The sequence below is a fragment of the Nyctibius grandis genome, chromosome Z (assembly GCF_013368605.1).
Source record: "Nyctibius grandis isolate bNycGra1 chromosome Z, bNycGra1.pri, whole genome shotgun sequence".
Taxonomy (NCBI): domain Eukaryota; kingdom Metazoa; phylum Chordata; class Aves; order Nyctibiiformes; family Nyctibiidae; genus Nyctibius; species Nyctibius grandis.
In genome coordinates, this window is record NC_090695.1 from 39623496 (window position 1) to 39648279 (window position 24784).

Here is a 24784-nt window from a genome sequence, read left to right on the forward strand (position 1 = left end):
GGTTAATATTGGGCAATACAGCTCCCTTCCAATACAAAAAGTCAGCAAGGTACAGGATGTCATTAAGAGTTAGAAAATCCTGCTTCTTTTTCCTCAACGTTTGCTGCCAAGCAGCACCTTAATGGTCATCGCTTTCTGCACAGAGTATGCTGCAATGACATAAAGTTCTTCTAGCACTCTGAATCTATCTAAAACATCTGTCCATTAAAACCAACAATGGTGATACCCATCTACTCCAAACAGAAAGCCAACCCCACACAGCTGGTCAGCTCCCTCCAACGCGCTATCCCTGGCTGACATTTGGAGCTGAAGGAACAGATTCTTCTCCTGCTCTTGGCGTCAGGAAACACTTTGCTACGTGGTCTTTCACAGGCTGCCAGAAAGAGTTTCTTGGTCCACACTTCAGGAAACAGTGACGCAAAAATCTTAGTCCCTGACAGCGTCTGGCAAACCCGAGACATCAGAACAGAAATGTCAAGATATTAGGAAAACAAGTAAGTCATGGCTCCTTGCCCAAAATCTGCTGTTTTTCCTTATTCTCCCTTTGCTGTAAGAGGCTTGGTGAACAAATTGCAACCAGCATTGGCCCCACTAGATGTCAGGAAGCACTGGCTGAGGCTTGGCACTGGCCAGTCCTCTACACCCCATGCCCTACACTTAGGAAGAATGTACTCACATCTCAGAGGGGTGACCAGTAAAGGGCAGACAGTAAAGTTCAGGTTTTCCATGGCAAATGGACAGTACGGTACAAAATCTGTGGTTAACATGAAATAACACATGCATAAGAATGAGGTATGGCATCAAATACTTAATGGAACAGGAGGAATTTTGCCTTTTAAAAAATAGCTGTTTCTCATTACCAATTTCCTATCCTTACACCTTATTCTTTTATCTTTATTCTGACACAAGATGATGCTATAATTGCTACTTTGACAATTCACTGATGGTGTCAAAAAAAGGTGGTGGTCAGAACACTCTGCACGAGGAACAAACAGATGATGCTCTACATTTCATGAGAGATATGCCTCTGTCTTCTTGCTCCACACAGACATTGTGGCGCTGATTATTTTAATGGGGTGACATCCAAGGACATCCAGGGTTTTTTTCCACAAATGATTAAGGCAGTCTTACACTTTTACAAGTTTGAGGGGATCTGAGGCAGAGTGAAAGAAATTACTTGCCCAAACTCAACCAACAAGTCTGAATGAACCATGACTGCAACCTGATTTCCTTTTGTTAAGGGACTGTGTGCACATATGCTTCCTCACAGCAGGCTCTATTCTCTCACTATATTGTAAAATATTTGAAAACAACAATTAGCATTGAATTGTGAAGAACAAACTTCCAAAGGCAATAAAAATCACATGGAGCAAGAACAATGTAATCTGAATTTTTGTAATTAACCACTCATTTTTCCTTTGAAAGCTGGAGTTGCAGAATCCTAACAAGGGTTTCTTTGTTATTTTAGGAGCCATATACAATTTAATTCATTCCTTGTAAATGTTCAGTCATCCACATTGAAGGCTAATGAAAATTTAATCAATTAATTAAAGAATGGGTTAATCAGTTAACCAATACTGTAATTCTCTGAAAGTTAAAATTATACTTCATTTTATCAAAAAAATAATCCAGAAAAATCTGCTATGAATCATATATGTTAACAGTCTCTGTGGCTGCAGTGCCAGTGACTTTTCTACAAATAATAGTAAATCTCACTTAATACCTTATTTGCCACATGCACCGCTTTGGAGCCATATGTGGTATCTACATACTGACCTAAATACCAAGGGAGCAAATGAAATGTTCACAGACTTGATTAACACCTAAATAAGCACTTTATTTTGCTTAGTGGCAGAGAAAAACAGTAGTTTTGAATCACCCCCATCTTGGAGGTTAATCACTCCCATCTTGAAGGTGACCCTGTGCAAAATGACATCAGGTTGTCACCCTCACCACAACCTGATGTAATTTCAGGTGTTAGAAAAGGCAATATCATGCTATGTATTCAGGCTACTGCAATAAAAGAACAGGAGATGGCTTTTCAGCTTTTACCAACGTATTGCTGTTGGTGATGGCTCAGATTAATTTTGCCCAATTTCAGGTCAGAAGAGGATTAATCCTTATAATAAAGATCCAAGTCACACTTTAAAAATGCCCATTTCTCTGTACTGATGACAGGAGTAACCTGAGGAGACTATATTCATAGGTCAGACAGCACAGCCAAGCCAGGTGAATCTGGGGCCGAGAGTGGGGTTCTGCAATTGTCTAAGTCTTGAACTTCTCATTGGCAATTTTGAACACAAATAAACTATATCTGAAAATTAGCTAGTCTGCCTTTTTACTTTTACATACTCTTTTTCCATAGTAAGACCAGGTTATTTACAGAGAAGGGTTCTCTTCCACTGTATCACTCACAAAAATGTGCTTGTATGCGTACTAATTAACTAGTTGTAGAGCAGTAGCTTTTCCAACACTTCAGAAAGTAATTAACTGACTTTACTTGTAACCAGTATTCCCCTTAAAGAGACGGACCTCTAAAAATGATGAAGGCAGAAGTGGTTTCTAGGGATGAGGTGTCTGAGAAAAGACAAGTAGGCATATTTGAGCTACTGTGATGGCCTCAGATGCAGATCCTTGTGAAGTCAAAATTTGTCAGCCACTTTCTGTTCAGATACTTACGTAAAAAAGAAGTTAATCCTTCTCTAAAAATGTGGATTAATGAAGAAATCATCAAAGGATCTATGCATTTGCAAGTATAGTTAACGGATTTCATATTTAATCTTACTTTTTTAGATCTACCCCTAGATAGACATTCACATAATAATAGCCTCAAATATGTACATTTTGAATAGTAAATATGAATACTAATTAACTCAGAATCTAGGATTCAAAATAATATCCAAAGATACCATTCAAAAATTATTTTTTGTTTAGTATTTTATAACTTTAGCATCACCATAATAATCTAGAAAATAAGGCAGAAAGGCTATAGAAGTACATCTCGTGTCCAAGGAACTACATTTAAAACACATCTAGAATGTTACTTTAGATGTTGTTATTCTGGAAAACAGCTTAAGTGTACAACTTATGTATATATTTATTATTTCATTACACTGTAAGAAGATGACATGCACATTTACTTTATCAGTTTCAATTATGGATCACTTTAAAGGTAAATCCAGGAAATTCCCCTTAACAGTATTTGTTTTCTCAGAATGTATCTTCATTTCCCAGAATACCATTCTTGGATGCTAATAAATCTGCTTTAAAATTTTGCTGTTTTGTGCTGTTCTGTGCGGTCGTTTTTCTTTCTTCAAAATGGATGCAAGAGAATGAGATGAAGAAAACAGCTCCAGATCTCATGGCTTTGCCACTTAAAGACTAGACTATTATGGGTCTTCCATATAATAATTGCTTTGAGATTTATCAATAATCAAAAAAGTACCAACATGACAGGAGAGATCAGGCTGTGAAACACTGAGTGCCCTTTTCCAGTCTAAGTCCAAAGGCACAGAAAGCTGATAAAGCCTGTTTTGCTTGGTCTGAGCCCAAAAGAAATCGCTTTGTTTGTTTGCTAGAGGTGATTTAATATGGAAGAACAGCTCAGAAGCTTGGAACTGCACAGTGGCACAGAGAGGTCAGAGAAGCAGCAAGATCATAATTCTCAACATCCTGACTTTTAGGCTTAATTTAACTTTCATCAAAATCAACAGCAAAATTTGCCATCAACTTCAAACCTACCTTGTATTCAATGTAGTCCCTTCCCTCACAAAAAAAAAAAAAAGAATTCTTGGAATTATAAAAAACTACACCTACAGGTTTGTTCAAGTCCAGTTTCACTTTTTTCACATACTATTTCTTCTAATATTTTTAAGGAGAGATGGGAAGAATTCTTAAGTAGGAAATAACTAACATTTAAAAATTTGTCAAAAATGGCTGCTAACAAGATTATGCTTACCAAGATGCTTCAAAAATAGCATGCCACTAAATGAGAGCCTCATATATGGTATCTGGTTTGTTTACCAGTTTCCACCAAGCCTCACCACTGTTGTATCTACCACCTTTCTCGCAGATGCCATATGTTCTGCCTTGCCTCAAGACCATTTTGCCATCCATATGCTGGCCATTGTTTTTCTTGCACACAGTAATCCAATCAATTAAGCAGAAATAAACCTTCCTACAGAACACTATAAAACATTCTACAAGGCTTGAAAGCCACGAGTTTCTAAGATTGAAAGAGAGAACCACATCTTGACCCTGAAATGCAAAACTAAGACATGAGTTTGCAATTCAGTCCGCACCTGTTACTGAGCCTACTGCTGTTATTTTAAGATGACAGCCTCTATTTCTTTATGCATGTCCATGTGTGAGATTATAAATCAATATTTATTTCCCATGGCCCTTAATATGGAAGAAGAGGTTGCACGTTTTTTGAAGGCTAAATATATATACTATATATGACATTCTAAATACCCTTACAAAATGTGAATATCACATTGGTGATAAAAGGAAGACTAGGGAAAATGTGGGCCTTCTGTGGAAGGAAACGGGAGACCTGGTTACGTGGGACTTGAAGGATGGACCACTCGGTGGATAAGGAATTGGCTGGATGGTCTCACTCAAAGAGTTACAGTCAATGGCTCAAAGTCCAAGTGGAGACCAGGGACAAGTAGCATTCCTCAGGGGTCAGTATTGGGACCACTGCTGTTTAACATCTTTGTCGGTGACATGGACAGTGGGATTGAGTGTGCCCTCAGCAAGTTTGCCAATGACACCAAGCTGTGTGGTCGACACGCTGGAGGGAAGGGATGTCATCCAGGGGGACCCTGACAGGCTTGAGAGCTGGACCTGTACGAACTGCAAGAAGTTCAACAAGGCCAAGTGCAAGGTCCTGAATGTGGGTCGGGGCAATCCCGAGCACAAATACAGGGTGGGTGGAGAATGGATCGAGAGCAGCCCCGAGGAGAAGGACTTGGGGGTGATGGTTGATGAGAAGCTCAACATGAGCCGGCAGTGTGCACTTGCAGCCCAGAAGGCCAACTGCATCCTGGGCTGCATCAATAGAAGCGTAACCAGCAGGTCGAGGGAGGTGATTCTGCCCCTCTACTCTGCTCTCATGAGACCCCACCTGGAGTGCTGCATCCAGTTCTGGGGCCCCCAACATAAGAAGGACATGGAGCTGTTGGATCGAGTCCAGAGGAGGGCCACGAAGATGATCAGAGGGCTGGAGCACCTCTCCTATGAAGACAGGCTGAGAGAGTTGGGGCTCTTCAGCCTGCAGAAGAGAAGGCTCCGGGGAGACCTCATAGCAGCCTTCCAATACCTGAAGGGGGCCTACAGGAAAGTGGGAGAGGGGCTTTTTACAAGGGCAAGTAGTGACAGGACAAGGGGTAATGGTTTTAAACTGAAAGAGGGTAGATTTAGATTAGATATTAGGAAGAAATTCTTTCCTGTGAGGGTAGTGAGACACTGGAACAGGTTTCCCAGAGATGTTGTGGTTGCCCCCTCCCTGGAACTGTTCAAGGCCAGGTTGGATGGGACTTTGAGCAACCTGGTCTACAGGAAAGGTGCCCCTGCCCATGGCAGGGGGGCTGGAACCAGATGATCTTTAAGGTCCCTTCCAACCCAAACCATTCTATCATTCTATGATTCTAATTGCCTGCAAGCAAACAATGGACAAAAGAAGTTATCCAAATAATTCAGTAAGTTGTTTCAATACTGACGTATTTTAAAATACTGATTTTCAGTATTAATATTTGCAAATAATTAGCAATCTATTCACAAATGTATGTACTAATAGATTTGCAAATAATTAGGGAACGGGTCTGGCTACTTTTCTGTTCCTTTGCTTAAGAAGACTTATGTTTTCTGCATAGATAGTTTAAGTCAAGAAAGTAATACTTTAAGTTCACATTCCAACTTACTGCACAGTTTCTTGCTTAAGTAACAATTTTAGTTACTGTAATTCCAGCTGTTGACCTTTCCTCTGAATAAGAAATGGCCTTTTCTCCATATGAAATTCATGTAGTAAAGAATAGTGCCCTGGGCCATTCCAATGATAGAATCAAGTCCTGATTATCTCACTGAAAAGTGAGAAATCATCTCTCTCCAGTGATGCAGACCTCCTGTTTCTATCCCCACAGAGACACAGGATAGCAGGAATTACTAATATGATATATTAAGGTATAATAAAATATGTCACTAGCTCAGTACATCATGTCCTCGGCCTCAGGCAGGAGTGATTTGTTGCTTGGAAGGAGTCCAAATTTAAGGAGAAAACACAGACATATTTCTCTGAACAGCTAATCTGGAAAAAACCTATGAGAAATGTGCTGCTCAGAAATTTTAAATATTTGAGTAAGTCTTATGGAAATGGGTTACTATGCAGAGGACATGTAAAATGATGCAGGAAGCATGCAAATAACCATCCTATGGATCTGCACTGGATCTCATTGACCTTTTATATGGCCTACATGGCACCTTTCAGACTCATGATTATGTGTGCATGTGTATACATAGGTGTGCCTATACACACACACAAATGGTAAATGGCTCCAGTACAGACTGAGAACGACACAATTAAAAGTTTACAAAAACCACTTCATTACTATGTGTAGACTAGGATTCTGAGTGGCAGCGAGTAGTGATTTTATCTCAGAAACTGAACACAAAAACCAATGGCAATATCTCTCCAAAATTTAGTCCATGATCATTCTCTGACTAAATTTTAGAGGAATTTTGCCATTGGTTTTGAGTGAGGAGACTCAGGTATTCTGTCTGTGACTTCTGGAGAGAAAGTAGCATCGCTGTGCCTGCTTCAAAGACACATATGGGTCAAAAATGCATTGTGAACTGGAGAACTTAACTGTTTTTCACGGTTTTGAATAGAGAGAGGAAATAATAACCACTTCTTAATCCAAACTTTGCAGAGTATTTCACAATCATTTATACCACTGCAGCATTTAAAAATCCAGCCAAGATGAAACCTTCAAAGAGTATATGCCTCCACCTACAAACATCCTAAATTAAAACAAAGTGTAGCAAATACATACAATGAATATTAAGAATAAAGCAGAAAAGTAAGAATATTTAAATAGCAACAAAACTTATACAGAAACAATAAATAGCTTCTAGACAGCATGATGCTTTCAAATTACTTCAGATGACTGCTTTAAAAATGTGTAAGTAACTTAAAAACATGAACTATTTTTAACTTTCTTTCCCTCCTACTCCTGGACAAAGCAATTTCTAAGTTCCAAATTCTGGGTTTTTTTCCATTCAAATATATGATGCCAGAAATTTCAACTAAATGATAACTTGGCAATTGTGCTTGGTAGCAATAAAAGGGATTTAATTAGTAATTTGATAAAAGCTTGCACCACAAATTAAACAACAAAATTAACATCTGATTAATCCCAGAAGAGGTGCTCCCCCTCCAGCCTTAGAAACCCTGCAAACTTCAACCTTCTCCCTCAGGCAAAAGGCTACGTAACTGGACAGGTCTCAAACGATGCCCTGAAGGTCACCAAACACAGGCTGTGATAGTGGACGTGCCTTTTCCTTAATGCTCTATATCCACTACAGCTGTTTTACAGCAATGTGAGAGGGTGAAAAGTTTACACTAGCTGGTTATGCAATAAATGTCACTGGTATTACCACTGACTTTAGACTAGACTCCTAGCAGTAAGCAGTTAAGAGGTGATAAAGCAGGATTAATTCCTGAGGAAAATTTATGACTGTCAGTGTAGTATGCAGTAAAAATTCACTGCTATCTTTATTCTTCCTCAAACAAGAAATTATTTTGCACCAATCTATTCCTCCTCTAAGTGTAGCACTTCATAGTGGCATTAATATCATTGCACACACGCTTTTAAGCGTATTCTCACACACTCACCATAAAAGAAGTCAAAGATCATTGCTATTTATGGTTATTCCAGTAAATGAATAAACTTCAACGATACAGAGGCCAGTGAAATAGTAATGGAATACTGCAAAACACAGTAACTGAGCAGTAACTATTCTCTGAACTGCCCTGATGAAATTGTATCTGACACGGACAGTAAAATTACCCAAAGTGAGCCACTGTTGACTGAGGCAGAACAGTAGTTATACTGCTAGACAAAGCTGCTTTGGAGGCAACGTGAGCTCTGGACCCTCTGCCTGATGTACAAACAAGTACACGATCAACACTTAAAACTCTCACTGCCCTCCCAAGCCATGAGGCTCAACTCTACTGCCAGAAAGGCAACGGCTGTTTTTCCAAGACTGCATTTTTTTCATTTCCTCTTTTCAGGTAGGAACACACATAAGCCAACAAACCACCAATGACAGCAAATAGCAACTGTACTTCCTCAAAGTTACAGGTATTGCCTGCAAAATAATGAAATATGTGGTAGCATACTACGATATATTTTCTGTTAGATGTAATTGGTTTGCCAAAAGTATGCCCTAAGACTGCTCCAACTTAGGATTTCCAGCTTGCCTGCGACAGTGACCTGCACTTAACAATACAATTGCAAGAATTTCACACACACAAATTTACAACAAAACCAAACTAAACCCAAACCATCTGATCTGCCTGTTTTCCCATAAAGCAAAACAGAGCATCAACAGTACTATTTTGGCTTAGATCCTATTATGCAAAAGATGCTGCCTTCTACTAGATGCATCATTGACTGATACTTGCAAAGATCTATTACTAGATCATACAGACAAATAAACTATTTCTTTAAATTACCTCCTGGACATCTATGTGTAATAAATAATCAGCAACTTAGTGACAGCTTGGATGATGAGGAAAAGACTGATGGTATGCTAACTATATAGAAGGGTAAACATATATCAATGTACATAAAATTATGTATGTGATGAATCATACTCTTTTTACCAGGTACTCTGAATAGCATTTATCTTTTTCCGCCATGAGCTATTGAGGGGAGGAATTGTGATTTCATACAGTTGTCTAAGTACGTAGTCTGATGAAGAACGGATTATCACCTTGGTAATTTGGTACGAAAATTAATAATAGTTAAAACATTTGTGTCTGTGTTAAAACAGAACAATAGGGAGTCAAGAGCATTCTGTAAGAAGGAGCTCTCATTGACAGCCCAAATTTCCAGAATTTTGAAAGGCTCAGCTAAGTATTTCTAAGGTATTTGGTTTGTACTGATAAAATGAAGATAGTGATTTTCAAGAGAAGTACTTAATGAGGGGTTTTTGATTAAAATCACAAAACCAGTCACATTTCTCTAAATCGCCTGTATCTCACCTTATGATGCATAACAATTGATCCGTGCATAATAAATTCACTACAATTATCTGAGTTTGCTCAGATATCAAATTATCTTGTCATTTTAGGTTCTAAAAAAGCTGCCAGTGCCAAGAAAGAATTTGAATCTTTAGTTTGTGCCAAAAGCACACTTAAGCTGCACAGATTAATGGAACCAGCCATTAAGTTAAATAATAAAAAGTGATATTAAATAAGAGCTGGCTGAAATACAATGGAATATGGCTAATCTAGGTTAAGGTGAAGGAAACACCATTCTTTATTCTACAGAGTTAGTAACACCACACTAGTCAGTTTGCAGGTTAGGCAAAACATTGTAGATGACTGGGGAGAAATTAAGAAGTCCTGTTCTTTATATTGAAATTTATTTTACAAATAGCAAAAAAGGTTGCTAAATAGATAAGAGATGTCTTACTATATTGTTATAGGTGTTACAGCTGTTTACTTACGCTCATCGCTAATACATCCTCCCATCTGTTCTGTATCACATGTATAAAACACTTCTAATACTCATTCATCCCACACAGATTTTTCAAAGTGTAAACTTTCAGACTTCCTTTGTCTACATATTTCTTTGCTTTGTTGACTAACATGAGATTTTGAATTTTGGTTGAAAGGACCCAGGGAAGCTATTTTAATTCTGAAATACTGGTACTGTATTGATTGTTGTTTACCAGAAAGCACTCACTGGTTTTGTATGTTTTTTGTCTGTACCTAAGGGGTAAAAGTTCAATAAATGTCCAAATCCCACACTGCCTTACATCATCTTTATAAAATATACAAATGTCCAACCACAGGCAACAGATAATAGGAACGCAGATCATCCACTTTAGATTTAGTCCTTTCAAAAGCTTTCTGCACGTAAGGTCTCTAATTTCTAATGGTTAAAAAGCCTGGCTTTCAACAAACACCAGCCAAGTGTGGGCAGGTACCTTATTTTTAAGAACTGTCCTGACTATTACACTTTTCCACTTCTACATCACTTCTGTTATAGGACTTTCTTCGGTATGAACATACTATCCATTATGCAGTTATAAACTCAAATTGGTTATAATCTTATTCTACAGTTACAAAAGCAAAATTCCCGAATTCTTGGAAACAATTTCAGAAGGAGAAAGGACCCGAAAGTGGCTGTTTTCTCACTCTACAGTTGGCCGTGGAACACTGGCTCCTGCTAATAAAACCAACAAAACCCCAGATCATTAACAGGGCAGAAGCACTTCACAAATCTAATTTTTTGGCATGTGGCCCTGGTGGTGTAGTGCTGGCTGCCTAGGGAGCATCACCACTCACAGAATCACAGAATCAATCAGGTTGGAAGAGACTTCAGGGATCATCGAGTCCAACCGTTGCCCTTACACCACCATGTCAACTAGACCATGGCACTAAGTGCCATGTCCAGTCTTTTCTTAAACACATCCAGAGATGGTGACTCCACCACCTCCCTGGCCAGCCCATTCCAATGTCTAATAACCCTTTCTGAAAAGAAATTCTTCCTAATGTCCAACCTGAACCTCCCCTGGCGAAGCTTCAGCCTATGTCCTCTTGTCCTATCGCTAGTTGCCCGGGAGAAGAGGCCGACTCCCACTTCACTACAACCTCCCTTCAGGTAGTTGTAGACTGCAATAAGGTCACCTCAGAGCCTCCTCTTCTCCAGGCTAAAAAACCCCAGCTCCCTCAGCTGTTCCTCGTAGGTCAGACCCTCCAGACCCTTCACCAGCTTGGTCGCCCTCCTCTGGACTCGCTCCAACACCTCAACATCTTTCTTGAAGTGAGGGGCCCAGAACTGGACACAGTATTCAAGATGCGGCCTCACCAGTGCCGAGTACAGAGGGATGATCACTTCCCTAGACCGGCTGGCTACACTATTCCTAATAGAGGCCAGGATGCCATTGGCCTTCTTGGCCACCTGGGCACACTGCTGGCTCATGTTTAGCCAGCTGTCAATCAGCACCCCCAGGTCTCTTTCCATTAGGCTGCTTTCTAACCACTCTTCCCCCAGTCTGTTGTGCTGCATGGGGTTGTTGTGGCCAAAGTGTAAGACCCGGCACTTGTTCTTGTTGAACCTCATGCCGTTGGTCTCGGCCCATCTATGTAACCTGTCCAGATCCCTCTGTAGGGCCTTCCTACCCTCCAGCAGATCGACACTCCCACCCAGCTTGGTGTCATCTGCAAATTTACTGAGGGTGCACTCAATCCCCTACGTCTAGATCATCTATAAAGATATTGAACAGCACCGGCCCCAGAACTGAGCCCTGGGGAACACCGCTAGTGACCGGCCGCCAGTTGGACTTTGCCCCATTCACCACCACTCTCTGGGCTTGGCCATCCAGCCAGTTTTTAACCCATTGAAGAGTCCACCCATCCAAGCCCCGGGCAGCTAATTTGTCTAGGAAAGGCCAAGGCCACGCAGCAGTGCCCAAAACATCACTGTACCGTGGCACCTCAACACTGCAACAAGCACTGCCCCGGGGCAGCCTCTACCATCCACATCCCACACTTTAGAAAAGATAGGTACCTACACCCGCCCTTTAAAAACAGGGTGTGGAGGGCTCACTATTGCCTCTTAAAACAAGGCCAGAAAAAGTAGGAGAGTCAGCTGTGCTTGCCACCCAAAACTTTTATATGATGAGTGGGGCATCACATAAAGCGAGGAGTGAATGTGGGAGATCTGTATATAATTGCATAAAAGCTGAGCACTCTCACCACCAGAATCTGGAGAGCTTGTAAAAGCCACTGGATTTTGTTAAATATTAATCTGGGAAGTAGATTTGGAGAACTAGGTTGAGGAAAAAAGTAGAAGACTGTGGGTTAGATGGAAAAGCAGTACCATGCTACTCCACCTGGTCCGGCATTTCTGAGCCAGCCTGGAAGGAAAACTATGGCATCTGAAGATCTTCTCTGTTTAAAAGTGAAGCTTCTTCAGAGTTTAAGTACCCCCAAGCAGGCAGATATTTTGAGGTCTGGTATACTGATCTTGGGATTGAAATTCCACTTACGGTCTCCTGTAGCTTCCACATTCTGTTGAGGATGCAGACCAAAGTACTGAAGACTGAGATGACCGAACAAAAAACATTTATAAAGCCTCCAGACTTTTGAACTGCATATACCTCTCTTTGTACAGCTTCTAGCACAATTAATTTAATCATGTCTGGAGTTCTTCTGAAGTACAGCATGGTGAACATCTGCCAACACAGCTGGTTTTGTGCAGCCTCTAAGAAGTATCATCTGACTTCTTTTTAATTACATATGCTTTTTATTTTTAAATATATTTATGGATATGTCATCCCCTTGCTGTTAATTAAAGGTGGCACAGTTTTAGTCTTCCTTTTCCCAGCACAACTAGCAAGGGTTGCCTAATGAATCTTAGTGAATGGCCATGATTTAAGAGCATTTAATCTATACTGCATTTCCACATTGTCATTTTCTGCTCATTACCAGGGCACATATATACAAAACCAAGAGACTCCAGTGGTGAAAACCACTATAATCATTGTCAATGAATTACTGAGAGGCGCTAAAATAAACTGAGAATAGTATCAGTTTCACTGTATTAATGGTTGCATATATAAAGTATCAGCCTTTGGGTATGTCAGTAATAGCCCTAAATTGAATCAACAATGCTAAATACTCAAGGCAAATTAACTAACAGTTACTGCTACTGGAGTAATATTAAGTTAACACAGAAGTAATTTGAAAGTGTTTAAGATAATAAAAGCAGATAAAACATCACACAAAACCAGGCTTTTATCAAAACAAAACATGGTACAAGGACAGTGATGACGTGTGCATTTCAAACGTACTTAAAACAATGCAACCATCTTGTATGCGTTGATATGCAAGATCCAGATACACATAACCCTGTATTTACACACATGCTTGCACAAGTAGACCAACTGTGAAATGTCCATAGAATAAGACTCTGATTTCCCTATGAACTATGAAACACTGCTTTAAAATATCTTTTGGTGGTGGTGAGAGAAGAAAGGCTATTCTCCCAATAGAGCTACAGTTACTGGGTCTGTGGATTCAACACCAAGAAGCCCTGAAAAACAACTGTTCAGGAGTTCAAAACAACTACAAACTCAGACCTTTAGCAGATTCTAGTTTTTCCTGTATGCATGCAGGTAATTTGTGGTTTTCCTTAAAAAAACACATATTAGGTCATACATTATGATAAACAGTGACTGTGTGTGTGCAGTGTTAATACAGCCACCAACTAGAGAAGTACCTAAAAATACTGTTAACAATCTTTCCTTTAGAATACAAATACTGCCATTAAATACAATGTGGCAACACTTGAGATCAGTATAGATCTTAAAATATCACACACAAGCTATTCAGGTTTCTTAAGACAACAAAATTGGCAATAAAATAATGTCAAAAAATGTCTTTTTGGTAAAAATAGCTGATTTTCCAGATGCAGTTCTCTGTAAATGTAGAAAAACTGTAACTACCGTAAGCTATCTATCTAAAATGGCACTGTCAGTGAAACAGATGTCATTGAACAATATCCCTGTGCCACCCACATTCCGTTCTCCTAGTTGCCAAACAGAACTGTTTTGAGTTATTTACTGATCAGATTCAAGTATTTCTGCAATGATCTCCATGCTAAATTAAAGTACTTAAAAACTGATATGGAATTTCACACAATGTTTTACCATGATCTAATATATTCAACATGCCTTCACCAGAACACACTATGAAGAAAAGATGCAACCTTAGCAGAAGGTCAAAAAAAGTATTATTTTTAAGAACTTTGTATATCAGTTTTTTCCATTTTCCTCTTCCTGTCCCTTATACTCCATTTCAAGCTTCTGGTTTTAAACATCTTCACTCAACTGAGGAAGAGGTAGAATTAATGTCAAAGTTTCCTCCCCGGTCCTAAAAAAATGATCTGTTCTTTGCAGGATCACTACATAAAACCTAAAAATCATGCCACAGAATAAGTTAGGCTGGAACAGACTTTCGGAGGTGTCTGGTGGTGGGATTACACTACCTACTGCAGGGGTCATTCAGGGCAGCCCACAGGGCTCGGTGTCACTTGTCAAGGACCCACCTTGGTCAGCATATTTCATATGCCACCCTAAATTGTAGAACTTGGCCATCTGGTTTTTATTCTGTCTTTTCTTGCTGTCTTGCTTTTTCATCTTACCTATTTTTTTCCATCCTTGTCACAGTGATCTCTGAGTTCATCAGTATCAGACTGCCATCACGCCTCCTTGAGGGTGAGATGGCACGAGACTTTCCACAGTTCAAACAGGACCTCGCCAATGCACCTCATGAATTCTAAATGCAAAAAGCTTGTAGTCTGTTTCCATTAGCATCACCAAATTGTAGCCAAAATTCAAGTTACCAGATTTTCTCAACCTGACCCTTTAAGAACCCAAACTGTATTTGTTTGAAACCTTGCGAAAGAAAATAGTGAGCACAATGAAATTTGCACTCTGTCTGCGTTCACATTTGTACAAGTAACTGACACACTAAAGAAAATAGGATTAGAAAAAGTAGTTAAGTTCAAATATTCACAATCTTCTAGTACAAAAAAGTGCTTTAATTCTTAAAAATGGGGAAGAGAAAAAGAAATCTAAAAGTCATCTAGAGATATATATGCATTCTAGCAACCCAGTGAATACATCTAGAGCAAGTGACAGCTAAGCAGAAAAATAATTTCGTATCTAAGACTTTTTTCTCATGGGAAATACCATCTTTCTTGAGTATGTAAAACTTTCTTCAACTTTTCAACGTAACTAAAAGTACTGAAATAAACACTAAAATATATTTTACTGTCTCAGAAGTTCTTAATCTGATCAGGTTTTTACTCTTTGATACTTGTTTGCTACTAAGCCACCTAATCCTTCAACTATCCAGCTTTATGATTCCTTATTTAGACCTCTCAACTTTGTTGAGCTGCTTTCAGATTACAACACAAAGTCTTAAAGATAAATACGGCAGGCACGTTTTTTTAGCAGAACACTTGCCAGTGTGGCAACTGCAGAATCAACAACAGATAGGCAGAAGGAGTATTGGTTAGAGGAAAGAAGAGAACTTTCTTTATGCTCCTGAAATAAAGTTCTTCCAAGACACTCCAACCCACTGATTCCAGAGAGCAATTCTCTGCCCTAATTGGGAAAAAAAAGAGTGAAAAAGTTTCCGTTAGAAACAACTGAGATTAAAATTTTATATAATCAAATTAGTATATCAAATGCAGAATTTTCATTTTTCATTGACATAGCACACTCTTGATGACTGCAAGCAATACAGGCTAACAACTAACACTGTGGAAATAAAGCATCCTTTGCCACCAAAAGCCAAGACTATCACTTCTGGGATACCTATAATCCCCACTGGTTAGGAAATAAGCACCCATGTGCATCGCATTCACTACTAGGCACCAGATCGCAGACTACAAGAATATTTATTCTTTGCTTTAGGGAATAACTTTCAAGCTGAAAATCCTAGGCATTTTTGTTAGGTTTGGGACTACATGTCATAGTTGTTCTTTTTTCTTTTTTTTTTTCATTTTTTAATTTAAAAAGCAACAAAAACAATTATCTAATAATGGTAAATAAATGAGCACATAACTTCAGTGAGATTCTTTCCAAAGAACATAACCTGTGACATCCTTGCTATCAGAAAATCCGTTGATTCATCCTGCTAAATGCTGTTCAACTAAATTGTAAAAAAATTCATAATGAGTTACAATTTGAAAGTGTCAGCTGCATATTCAAAAATTTGTCTTTACAGCACAGGTAATTAGAAGAAATACATGGTCCAATACCTTCAGAAGCTATTTTTCACCAGGAAGCAGAAAATATGTATTAGCTAAATTGCAACAAAATAGAACATCTCCTCACAGAATCACAGAATCACACACAGAATGTTAGGGATTGGAAGGGACCTCGAAAGATCATCTAGTCCAATACCCCTGCCGGGGCAGGATTGCCTAGATCATATCACACAGGAACGCGTCCAGGCGGGTTTTGAATGTCTCCAGAGAAGGAGACTCCACAACCTCTCTGGGGAGCCTGTTCCAGTGTTCAGTCACCCTTACCATAAAGAAGTTTTTCCTCATATTTAAGTGGAACCTCCTGTGTTCCAGCTTGCACCCATTGCCCCTTGTCCTGTCAAGGGATGTCACTGAGAAGAGCCTGGCTCCATCCTCTTGACACTTGCCCTTTACATATTTATAAACATTAATGAGGTCACCCCTCAGTCTCCTCTTCTCCAAGCTAAAGAGACCCAGCTCCCTCAGCCTCTCCTCATAAGGAGAGATGTTCCTCCATCCCCCTCTACCCCTCAATGATTTACAAAGATATAATTTTATCATTTTAATTAACTTCAAGTTAATTCATGAAAAATATCTTCATGAATATGAAGATACAACCTGAAGGGAGGTTGTAGTGAAGTGGGAGTTGGCCTCTTCTCCCGGGCAACTAGCGATAGGACAAGAGGACATAGGCTGAAGCTTCGCCAGGGGAGGTTCAGGTTGGACATTAGGAAGAATTTCTTTTCAGAAAGGGTTATTAGACATTGGAATGGGCTGGCCAGGGAGGTGGTGGAGTCACCATCTCTGGATGTGTTTAAGAAAAGACTGGACATGGCACTTAGTGCCATGGTCTAGTTGACAGGGTGGTATCAGGGCAACGGTTGGACTCGATGATCCCTGAGGTCTCTTCCAACCTGGTTGATTCTGTGATTCTGTATGAAACATATGATGCAAAGCTTGTGTTTTTAGGAAAAGTAGCCAGTTTTCTGATGTTTTCATCCCCATCTGAATTCTGTGCACCTATAATATGAATAAACTCTTAAGAAAAAGTAATTTATATATCAAACAATAAATGAGTGCTGCTAAAGGCATCTTTTTAAAATCAAGTCCATTTAGAGTACTTTAAACATTTATTGCATTCAATGTGGCTAACAAATTACTTATTCTTTTACTCAGTTGAAAATAATTGAGCACCTACCATGGTATATAGCAACTCTACCCCACACTGTAGCTTGGACAACCCAATGCAGATGCTTTCCATATTGACTGTTGTTTACGACCAGTTATAGATTCACATCTCCTTCAAATCCAGTTTATGGACAGATGAAGGTGCATTAAACGGTTGCTTCATATACCATAGTCTCTTTTTATCATTATACACATTTAACACAAACTGTGAAAGTACTTACAATACACTGTGAAATATTACATTATTTAGAAACCAACTAATGTAGTTAAAGAAGCACTTCATTCATTAGGGCAAATACTTTGTTGGTGTTGACCCTTCTTTTCATTTTCTTATAAAATTCCAGTTAGGCATTTTGAGAAAGATGAAGATGAGCATGCTAATTTTGGAAAAGGAACGGAACAAAAAGGGAAATATAAAGTTACAAGTAAGTGTATAAGTGTTACACTTGGTTAGAAAATAAAAAAAAATAGAGAATTCTCTGGTTTTATTTTTGGTGGAATTTTGTGGCTTGTCCTAAAACTGAGAGCATCTGCCTGTACTGCTAAAATACCAATCTCTCTCTTCAAACTTAGGCATATAGGCAGAATTGTCAGTTTTCTGTGAGTCACAGGCAAGCAGCCCCTCCCTATAGCTATATGTGCTCTCTATCCTCCTGTTTATATGCCTGAACCCTTATACCAGCAGATTGTGTCTCTTCTGAAACACTCATACAGGGCTGTTAAATGGAAGAAACAAAACAGTGAACAGTTCCTGATACTCTGAATAATTACTGTATAATAAAACATTACTGATGAATAACGCTATTGCCATATAAAACTAGACACTTCAGTTTCAGTATTAAACATTCAGTTAACATACTGCTACATACATAAGTATTTATGGGTTCAACTTCAAAAGTCCCTTAAATATAGGCGCTTTACGAATAGAGCTGTTTAAAAGATGATAGTAATTCCTGAAGACCCACCAAGCCCTCTGTGCATAAATTCCCTTTTCTACTTTGCCAGATATTAGGCCAAAAATCAGTTTGCTTAGTTGCAAATACCATGAATGGGAAACCATCCAGCTTAAACAGAGGACCTCCGCCTTTTGTCACTGTGGTCACTGTTTTTCCAGATTTTTTTATCATGTAATTGCCACTAATTACAACTGGAAGTTAATACTGTATATCAGCAGATGAAAAACACATAAAAAAATACCTTTGTATACTGTTCTGAGTGATTTGCTTTTTTGAGGAAGAAAGCACATTAGCAGCTTTTAAAAAGCCAAATTCTGTCACAAGATCCTCCACAGATACTGTTACTGCTTAATCCAAAAGCTTAGGGAAAAAATAGTAGCTGTATCTCAGACCTCATCAATGTGCCAAAATGCTGAGTAAAGGTTTATGTCTTTTTGCTGGCATTTTGCCTTGCTTTCTGTGTGATCAGGATCATTCTGGAGCTAAAAGCTATTGATTTACTAGAAGGCTGCCTCATGTTTTATATTTTCAGTCCTATTGCACTGAATAAACAAAAAGACCTCTTAGCAAAACATGGAACTTTTTTATATTGCTGACTGTGCTATATTAGGATCCTCACGATATGGATGATATATAAGGGCTCAGCACTTACAAGGACCTTATTACATAGATGCTAATTAAAAATTGACCAACCTTTCCTTCAGCGTCTGCTGTTGTTACCTTCTCAACCTTGTTCCTGTTTAAAAATTTCTTCACCCATTCTTCTACTTGAACATTGAACTTCATGAAAGTCACATAGCAAAAATACGCTGTCAGGAGTGTTAAGCTTTCCCACCACATGATCAAGTTATCCAGAAAAAAGATGATTAGCAAGATCAAGTCAACGATGTAAAAGGACACGTCTCGAAAGAGTGGCCACCAAGTCAGGTTCAAGATCTCTCTAGAAAATAAAGCACACATTCCAATAACAAATAGGATATTGAATACAGCAGATCCCACTATTGTGCCAATGCCGACATTGCTGTGGGATATAAACACTCCTATTAAAGAAGTGAAGAGTTCTGGGGCTGAACCACCAGCAGCCATGAAGGTTGCCCCTGCCACATCATCAGATATGGTCAGTTTTTCAGTGATGACAGTCAAGGAAGGAACAAAGAACTCATCGCAGACTATGGCTAAGGCTATGAACATGTAAATCATTCCAATTACATGGAGGATCACTGCTCCCTTTCTTCTCTGCTCAAGAGAGAAAAGGTCCTTGGGGTACTCTCCTTTGGCATGATCATCTGTTGCATTGTTGTGCTGAGCTTCATATTTCATAGAAGTGTATGGGCCAGGAGTGCCGTTTTCATTCTGTTCCGTGAAATCCAACAGAGTTCTTTGGTGCCCATGCACCAGCTTTTGGCTATCTAGGCTGCTGGCCAACGCCATGCTATGTGGTTCCACCTTGAAAAAGGCACTAATTGAAAGAGAGAAAGTACTAATGGCCACTACACTGACAAGAAGCCCTATAATTCGTACCAGTCTCAGTTTTTTCCTAACATTTGGTCGTCTGCAACCAAATAGCGGTTCCTCCAAACACCACTCCTCCAAGATGCCAGCAACAGTTTTTTTCTGAAGAACCATTTTGTGTTCTGTGTGAGATGCTGAAGGAGTCAAATGGATTGTTCCTTCATACTTTTCTCCAGCTTTGAAGTTAGAGGTGCTTTAAGAGTTTTCCCAGAATCAAGTACTTTTACTCTTCATAGGAAGTATTTTCTTCATTCGTCTTAAAAGGACAAACAGGGATTATTAATATCAGTGAAACAGCATGTCATTAGTCGCTTCTAAAAAGCATTTTACAGACTGGGTTAAACTTAGAATTTAAAGAAGAATATTACAAACTGTAACGTAATACCCTGTCATATCCCATCAGATGCAGCAACAATATGTTTGCTTCAGCGGTAACCCTGTGGATAACAGTCTATCAATACTCAGATCATTTTATGCCTCTCATAGGCCTCTGAGCCACTGCTCTGCCCAGTTGCTGAGGAAAAAATCCTAGTGGAAGGTGAAAACTGTCCCCAAATGTTGCGTAAAAATGAAGAAACTACTATGTTAATGGATATACCAAAGATTATTACCTTCTGTAATTACTTTCCACCATGATCATGTAACGTCCAAATCCCAAATGCAGGGGCAATAACGTATGAAACAGCAATCAAAGCGCTAACAAGCATCTCATCAGACCTTTAGGCAGCTGAGGTGGTATTAATTGAAATTAATTGCATGCACAGAGCAACAGTCATTGATGTGTAGGTAAAACACTACGCCGTTGGAACAGGATCGAAATGAAGATCTAACACATCCACAGTTTCTTTAATTCCCCTGCAAAATCGACTCAGGTTTACACAGAGAACTCAATTTAATTCTGATCAGACCTAGGACACTAGCTTGAACTAGCTAAGACAAAATTTTCATTCACCTCTGGTTTTGTTTTATGTCACACATTCAGCTATAAATGTAGGAAGTTACTCAGAACGTGGTATCTTTTAAAAGTAAGCTCCTCTTACATATCCTTAAGAAAATAGTTTAAATCACCAGAGTTGATCCTGCAACAAATGAAACGCTGAGAAATTAAACTATGTGAGTAGGACTATTCATGTATACCAGAGCTGAGCATATCAGACCAACGGCACTTTTAAAACTGGAAAAAAACACTATATAATAGCAGGTGCTTTGGCTATTGAACATGGAGAATATATGTAATGTAGAAGTTAGTTATGTATGCATTATGTATAGCAAGTTGCATTTTACAGGACACAAAATATAAAACACTTTCTAAATAAAACTGATTATTAGTACTTCCTATTAGAGCCAAAAAAATACTGTTACACCACTTATTCAAGTCATTTGTAGTAATACCTGAATATTGAACAATCTACTAATCAGCAGAAAATTGATTTTGTACTCTCAAATAGAGAATTACAACTATTATATGTAGTTATTCACATAAAAATCAGGAGAAACTGCACGTGACTTAATAACTTTTACGAACAGCTTCCATACAGAAAATGTCATACAGACAGACTCCATCTGCAAGATACATCATCCCAGTAGAGATGTTTTGTTCTCCACCTCAGAGCTACTGCCCACCGGACTACCATACGAACAATAAGCAGGAAAGCTGTTGCAACGGCCCTGCCGCTGCCGTGCGCACCTCACGGTGACGGGCCCATCACCCGGAACCCTTACAAACCACGCCAAGGGGGAATGGGAAGAGCGCCCGGGCTGGCCTCTGCCCCGAGCCTCGCCCGGCAGCGCCCAGCCAGCCCGCTCCCGACACCGCTTCCGCGGCCGCCGACCCCATCCCCCGGCGGAGCGCAGTCCCCGACACCCCGTTCCCCTGCGCAGCGCAGCCCCGTCCCCCCGCGGAGATGCCGCAGAGCCTCGCCTAACTCAGCCCAAGTTCGCACCGCTCCGCGCCGCAGCCCTCCGCGCCGCACAAACTTTCTTTCTCTCCGAAAGGGGAGTGGGTCTAGCCCCAGGGAGTCCCCCAGCCCTAACCGCGGAAAGCCGCGGAGGCACTGACGGGCTGGGTCGGGGCACAGGACACCCCTCAGCAGCCGGGTACCACCCATGGGGGCGGGCATTTGGGGAGGGGAGACCCCGCGCCGCCGCAGCCCAACCCCCGCCCGCCCGCGCAAACCGGTGTCGCTCACCCGGAGGTGCGCTGCGCTGCGCGCTGGTCCGCGGGCGCTCGCCAGGGGCGCGGGCATGGGCATGGGCATGGGCATGGGCATGGGCATGGGCATGGGCATGGGCGAGGGCACGGACGTGAACATCGGCGGCCACCGCCACGGCCCCTCACCATGCCGTCTGCAGCGGGCGGTGGCCGCGGGATGGGCACCGCTCCGCCCCGCCCCGCGCAGGCGGGGCAGGCGGCGGCTCCCCCCCGCCCGGGGACGCCAGGGGTGTCACTGCGCACGGCAGCACGCCGCTCCCTTCGCGGGCGCGCAGGTTAGTGGCAAAACAAGGGTGGCAAGGTTTTGTTTTCTTTTTCCTTTCCCCCTTTACCTTGGGTTTGCTGGTGCAGACTGAGGTAAAATGCCGCACTTCTAGCAAAGGTAGTAGGCCTGGAGGAGTGGGGCAATTTTAAGAAGGAGAGGTCTTCTGATCAAAATATCCTTTATTGCAAATGTTTTCTGAAGGGAAGTCGGTAAATGAAAAAAAAGGACGTTGCATTTTGATTTTAAGGAAGGTGACATGTCCACTATAAAGTTATTAACCATCATTAATTTACTCATTAATTTCTTCAAACAGCATTTCAAAGTTGTCACAGAGAACGATAAAGATGCACTGAACACCCTAGAAGACAGGGGAAGTTCATAGCCAGAACTGTCCCTTCCTATTTTGGTCTCCATCTTTCAACCTAGGTATTTCCCCAATAAGTTGTGCTTCATTAAGCAATTGCTTCAAAATTCAAATACAATGGAGCTGTTACAATGCAGCTCTATCATAGCTAGTTCCTGGTGCTACATGGTGTAGATGCACTAGACTATACAGGTGCTGCTGTTTTGAAATACCACTTCCACTCCTACTCTATGACATTGTTAGAAAAACCCACATGTCCATGCGTGGATAAACAGAAGTAATCTAGTGTAGGCAGGCCAGCGCCCCAAGAAGAGCCTCGCTGGGTCAGGGCAGCTGGGAAAGACCTCCATGTGGAAATCCTTGAAAAATGCAGAGCCCAGGAAAGAGCAGGGAGATTTGGATGGGACAGCGGTTGAGACCTGGGAAGAATTCAGTGAGCAGCTCACTAACACTACTCTGCTTTGAGTGATATCCTTTTCACATTCTGAAAAAGTTTACTGTAAATGGTGAACTCTCAGCCTCTTTGGGCTAAAGAATAACTGATTTTTACAACTTCTACCTTCTTCATTTTGAACTCTAATTTCATCATGTGGCAAACTGTTACTTGGTGCTTCATGAAGAATACAAAAAATGTAAGAGTTTTTATGAAGTGATAAAACATGGACCACTTATTAGTATATCACATGAAAAATAATGATTGTTTGTGTGGGCCTGGGGTGCATAGTCTGTTTGCAACTCCACACTGGCAGTTTGCAGCACCTGGGCCGTTTGGGCTGCCTTGGCATTGATTGGAAACGCGTAAGCTCTTCTAAAGAGTTATGAGATGGCAAAACCAGGTACACCAAAACACAATAGGCATCTTAGAGATTTTGTGGACATGCAAGAGATGCAAAAGGATCAGAAGATATTTCCAAAATTTCTATTTTTTTTTCCAGTGAGAGCCATAGCTGACTCACACATACAAAGTGCCCTTCAAAGCCAGGGTTTGCACAGGTGGTTTACATTTATTTCACATTACACACTGGGAGGTTCTCATTAGTGGCTGACAGCAGATAGGGAGTGCCTGTTGATTATCCAGACGTGCATTGTTCAGGCTCAGGATGATGCAAAGAGGCATGTGGAGACTGTTTTAACCATCCTTCTAGCGCCACCACATAGATAAGAATTAGTGAAAATGCAGATTTACTGTCTATATCCACATATGCAAGAACAGATGAAGTGGCTACATCTCAAATATCCAGCCTGTGCCTCCTATTCAGTGATGACAAGGATTAAGGATTCAATGTAAGCATGCTTATATGATTCCTTGTGGCTACTGTATTGTTGGCTTGCAGTCTGTGAGAAGTGGACACTTGAAAAAGATACCTGAAACACGTTTTCATGGCTTCACAGATAGCCAGAGGCAGGCTGGGATATGTGTGTAGTACCCCAACTTCTGTCAGTTCCTGAAATAAAAGTGGAAGCAGGTAAGTTTTGCAAATGACCCCTGGAAGAATATGTAGAAAATCCCCTATAATTACATTATCTGCTAACCAAAAGTCCGTGTATCTGAATTGTAATATCCATCTGTTTCTCTGTACTTGTAATTATTTTTCTCTCAACAATAAACATGTATTGCAAGCCAAGGACAATAAAATCTCTAACAAGAATGATGTGGCTCACAGATGGGTATCTCTACCAATAACTTAAGCATTTTGAATCAGCTGATGTAGTCTCACGTAAATGCTGTCTAATAATGATGACAGAAACAAAAAAGCGCAGTTAAACTAGTATGAGGAGGATAACTAACAATAAAATAAATTCCATATTTTTCTCACAAAATTAAACATCAGAGCATATCCTGCTTAAATACAAAATAATTTTATTATTTCAATTAAATAGTCTTTGGCTCGCATCTAGTTCAATGTTCCTCTTAAGGGAGGAGAGAACAGACATCTGCTAAGTACTTGGATTCTGCATCTACACATTTGTATATGTGACTAGGCTTTCATTTCTACATACACTGAATATGTAGTTTTTATAGCTTATATGTAGTTTACTGCACCATGTATGATGAGTCCTCTGAAATCATAAGCCAGCCACTCTTCTTCACCACTTCCTATTTTCAAGAAGCTCCACGAAGTAGAACTTTAATTTTTTTTACAGAGTTTCTGTTTTGGCTCTTCTATTGCTGTTGTAAACCTTTGACTTGGTAAAAGCAAGCATAGAAGTGTCTTTTGTGCAGGAGAGGGA

General features: G+C 40.3%; 1 protein-coding gene across 2 annotated transcripts in view; it reads right to left on the reverse strand.

Annotated features, from left to right (window-relative positions):
* SLC24A2 (solute carrier family 24 member 2) overlaps positions 1-19825 on the reverse strand; it is a 109406-nt gene extending 89581 nt beyond the window's left edge. For both annotated transcript variants that reach the window (XM_068423383.1, XM_068423381.1), the window contains exon 1: positions 18893-19825. In XM_068423383.1, the coding sequence (XP_068279484.1) occupies positions 18893-19825 (933 nt within the window). The remainder of the gene's footprint in view (positions 1-18892) is intronic.
* Positions 19826-24784: the final 4959 nt, after the last annotated feature.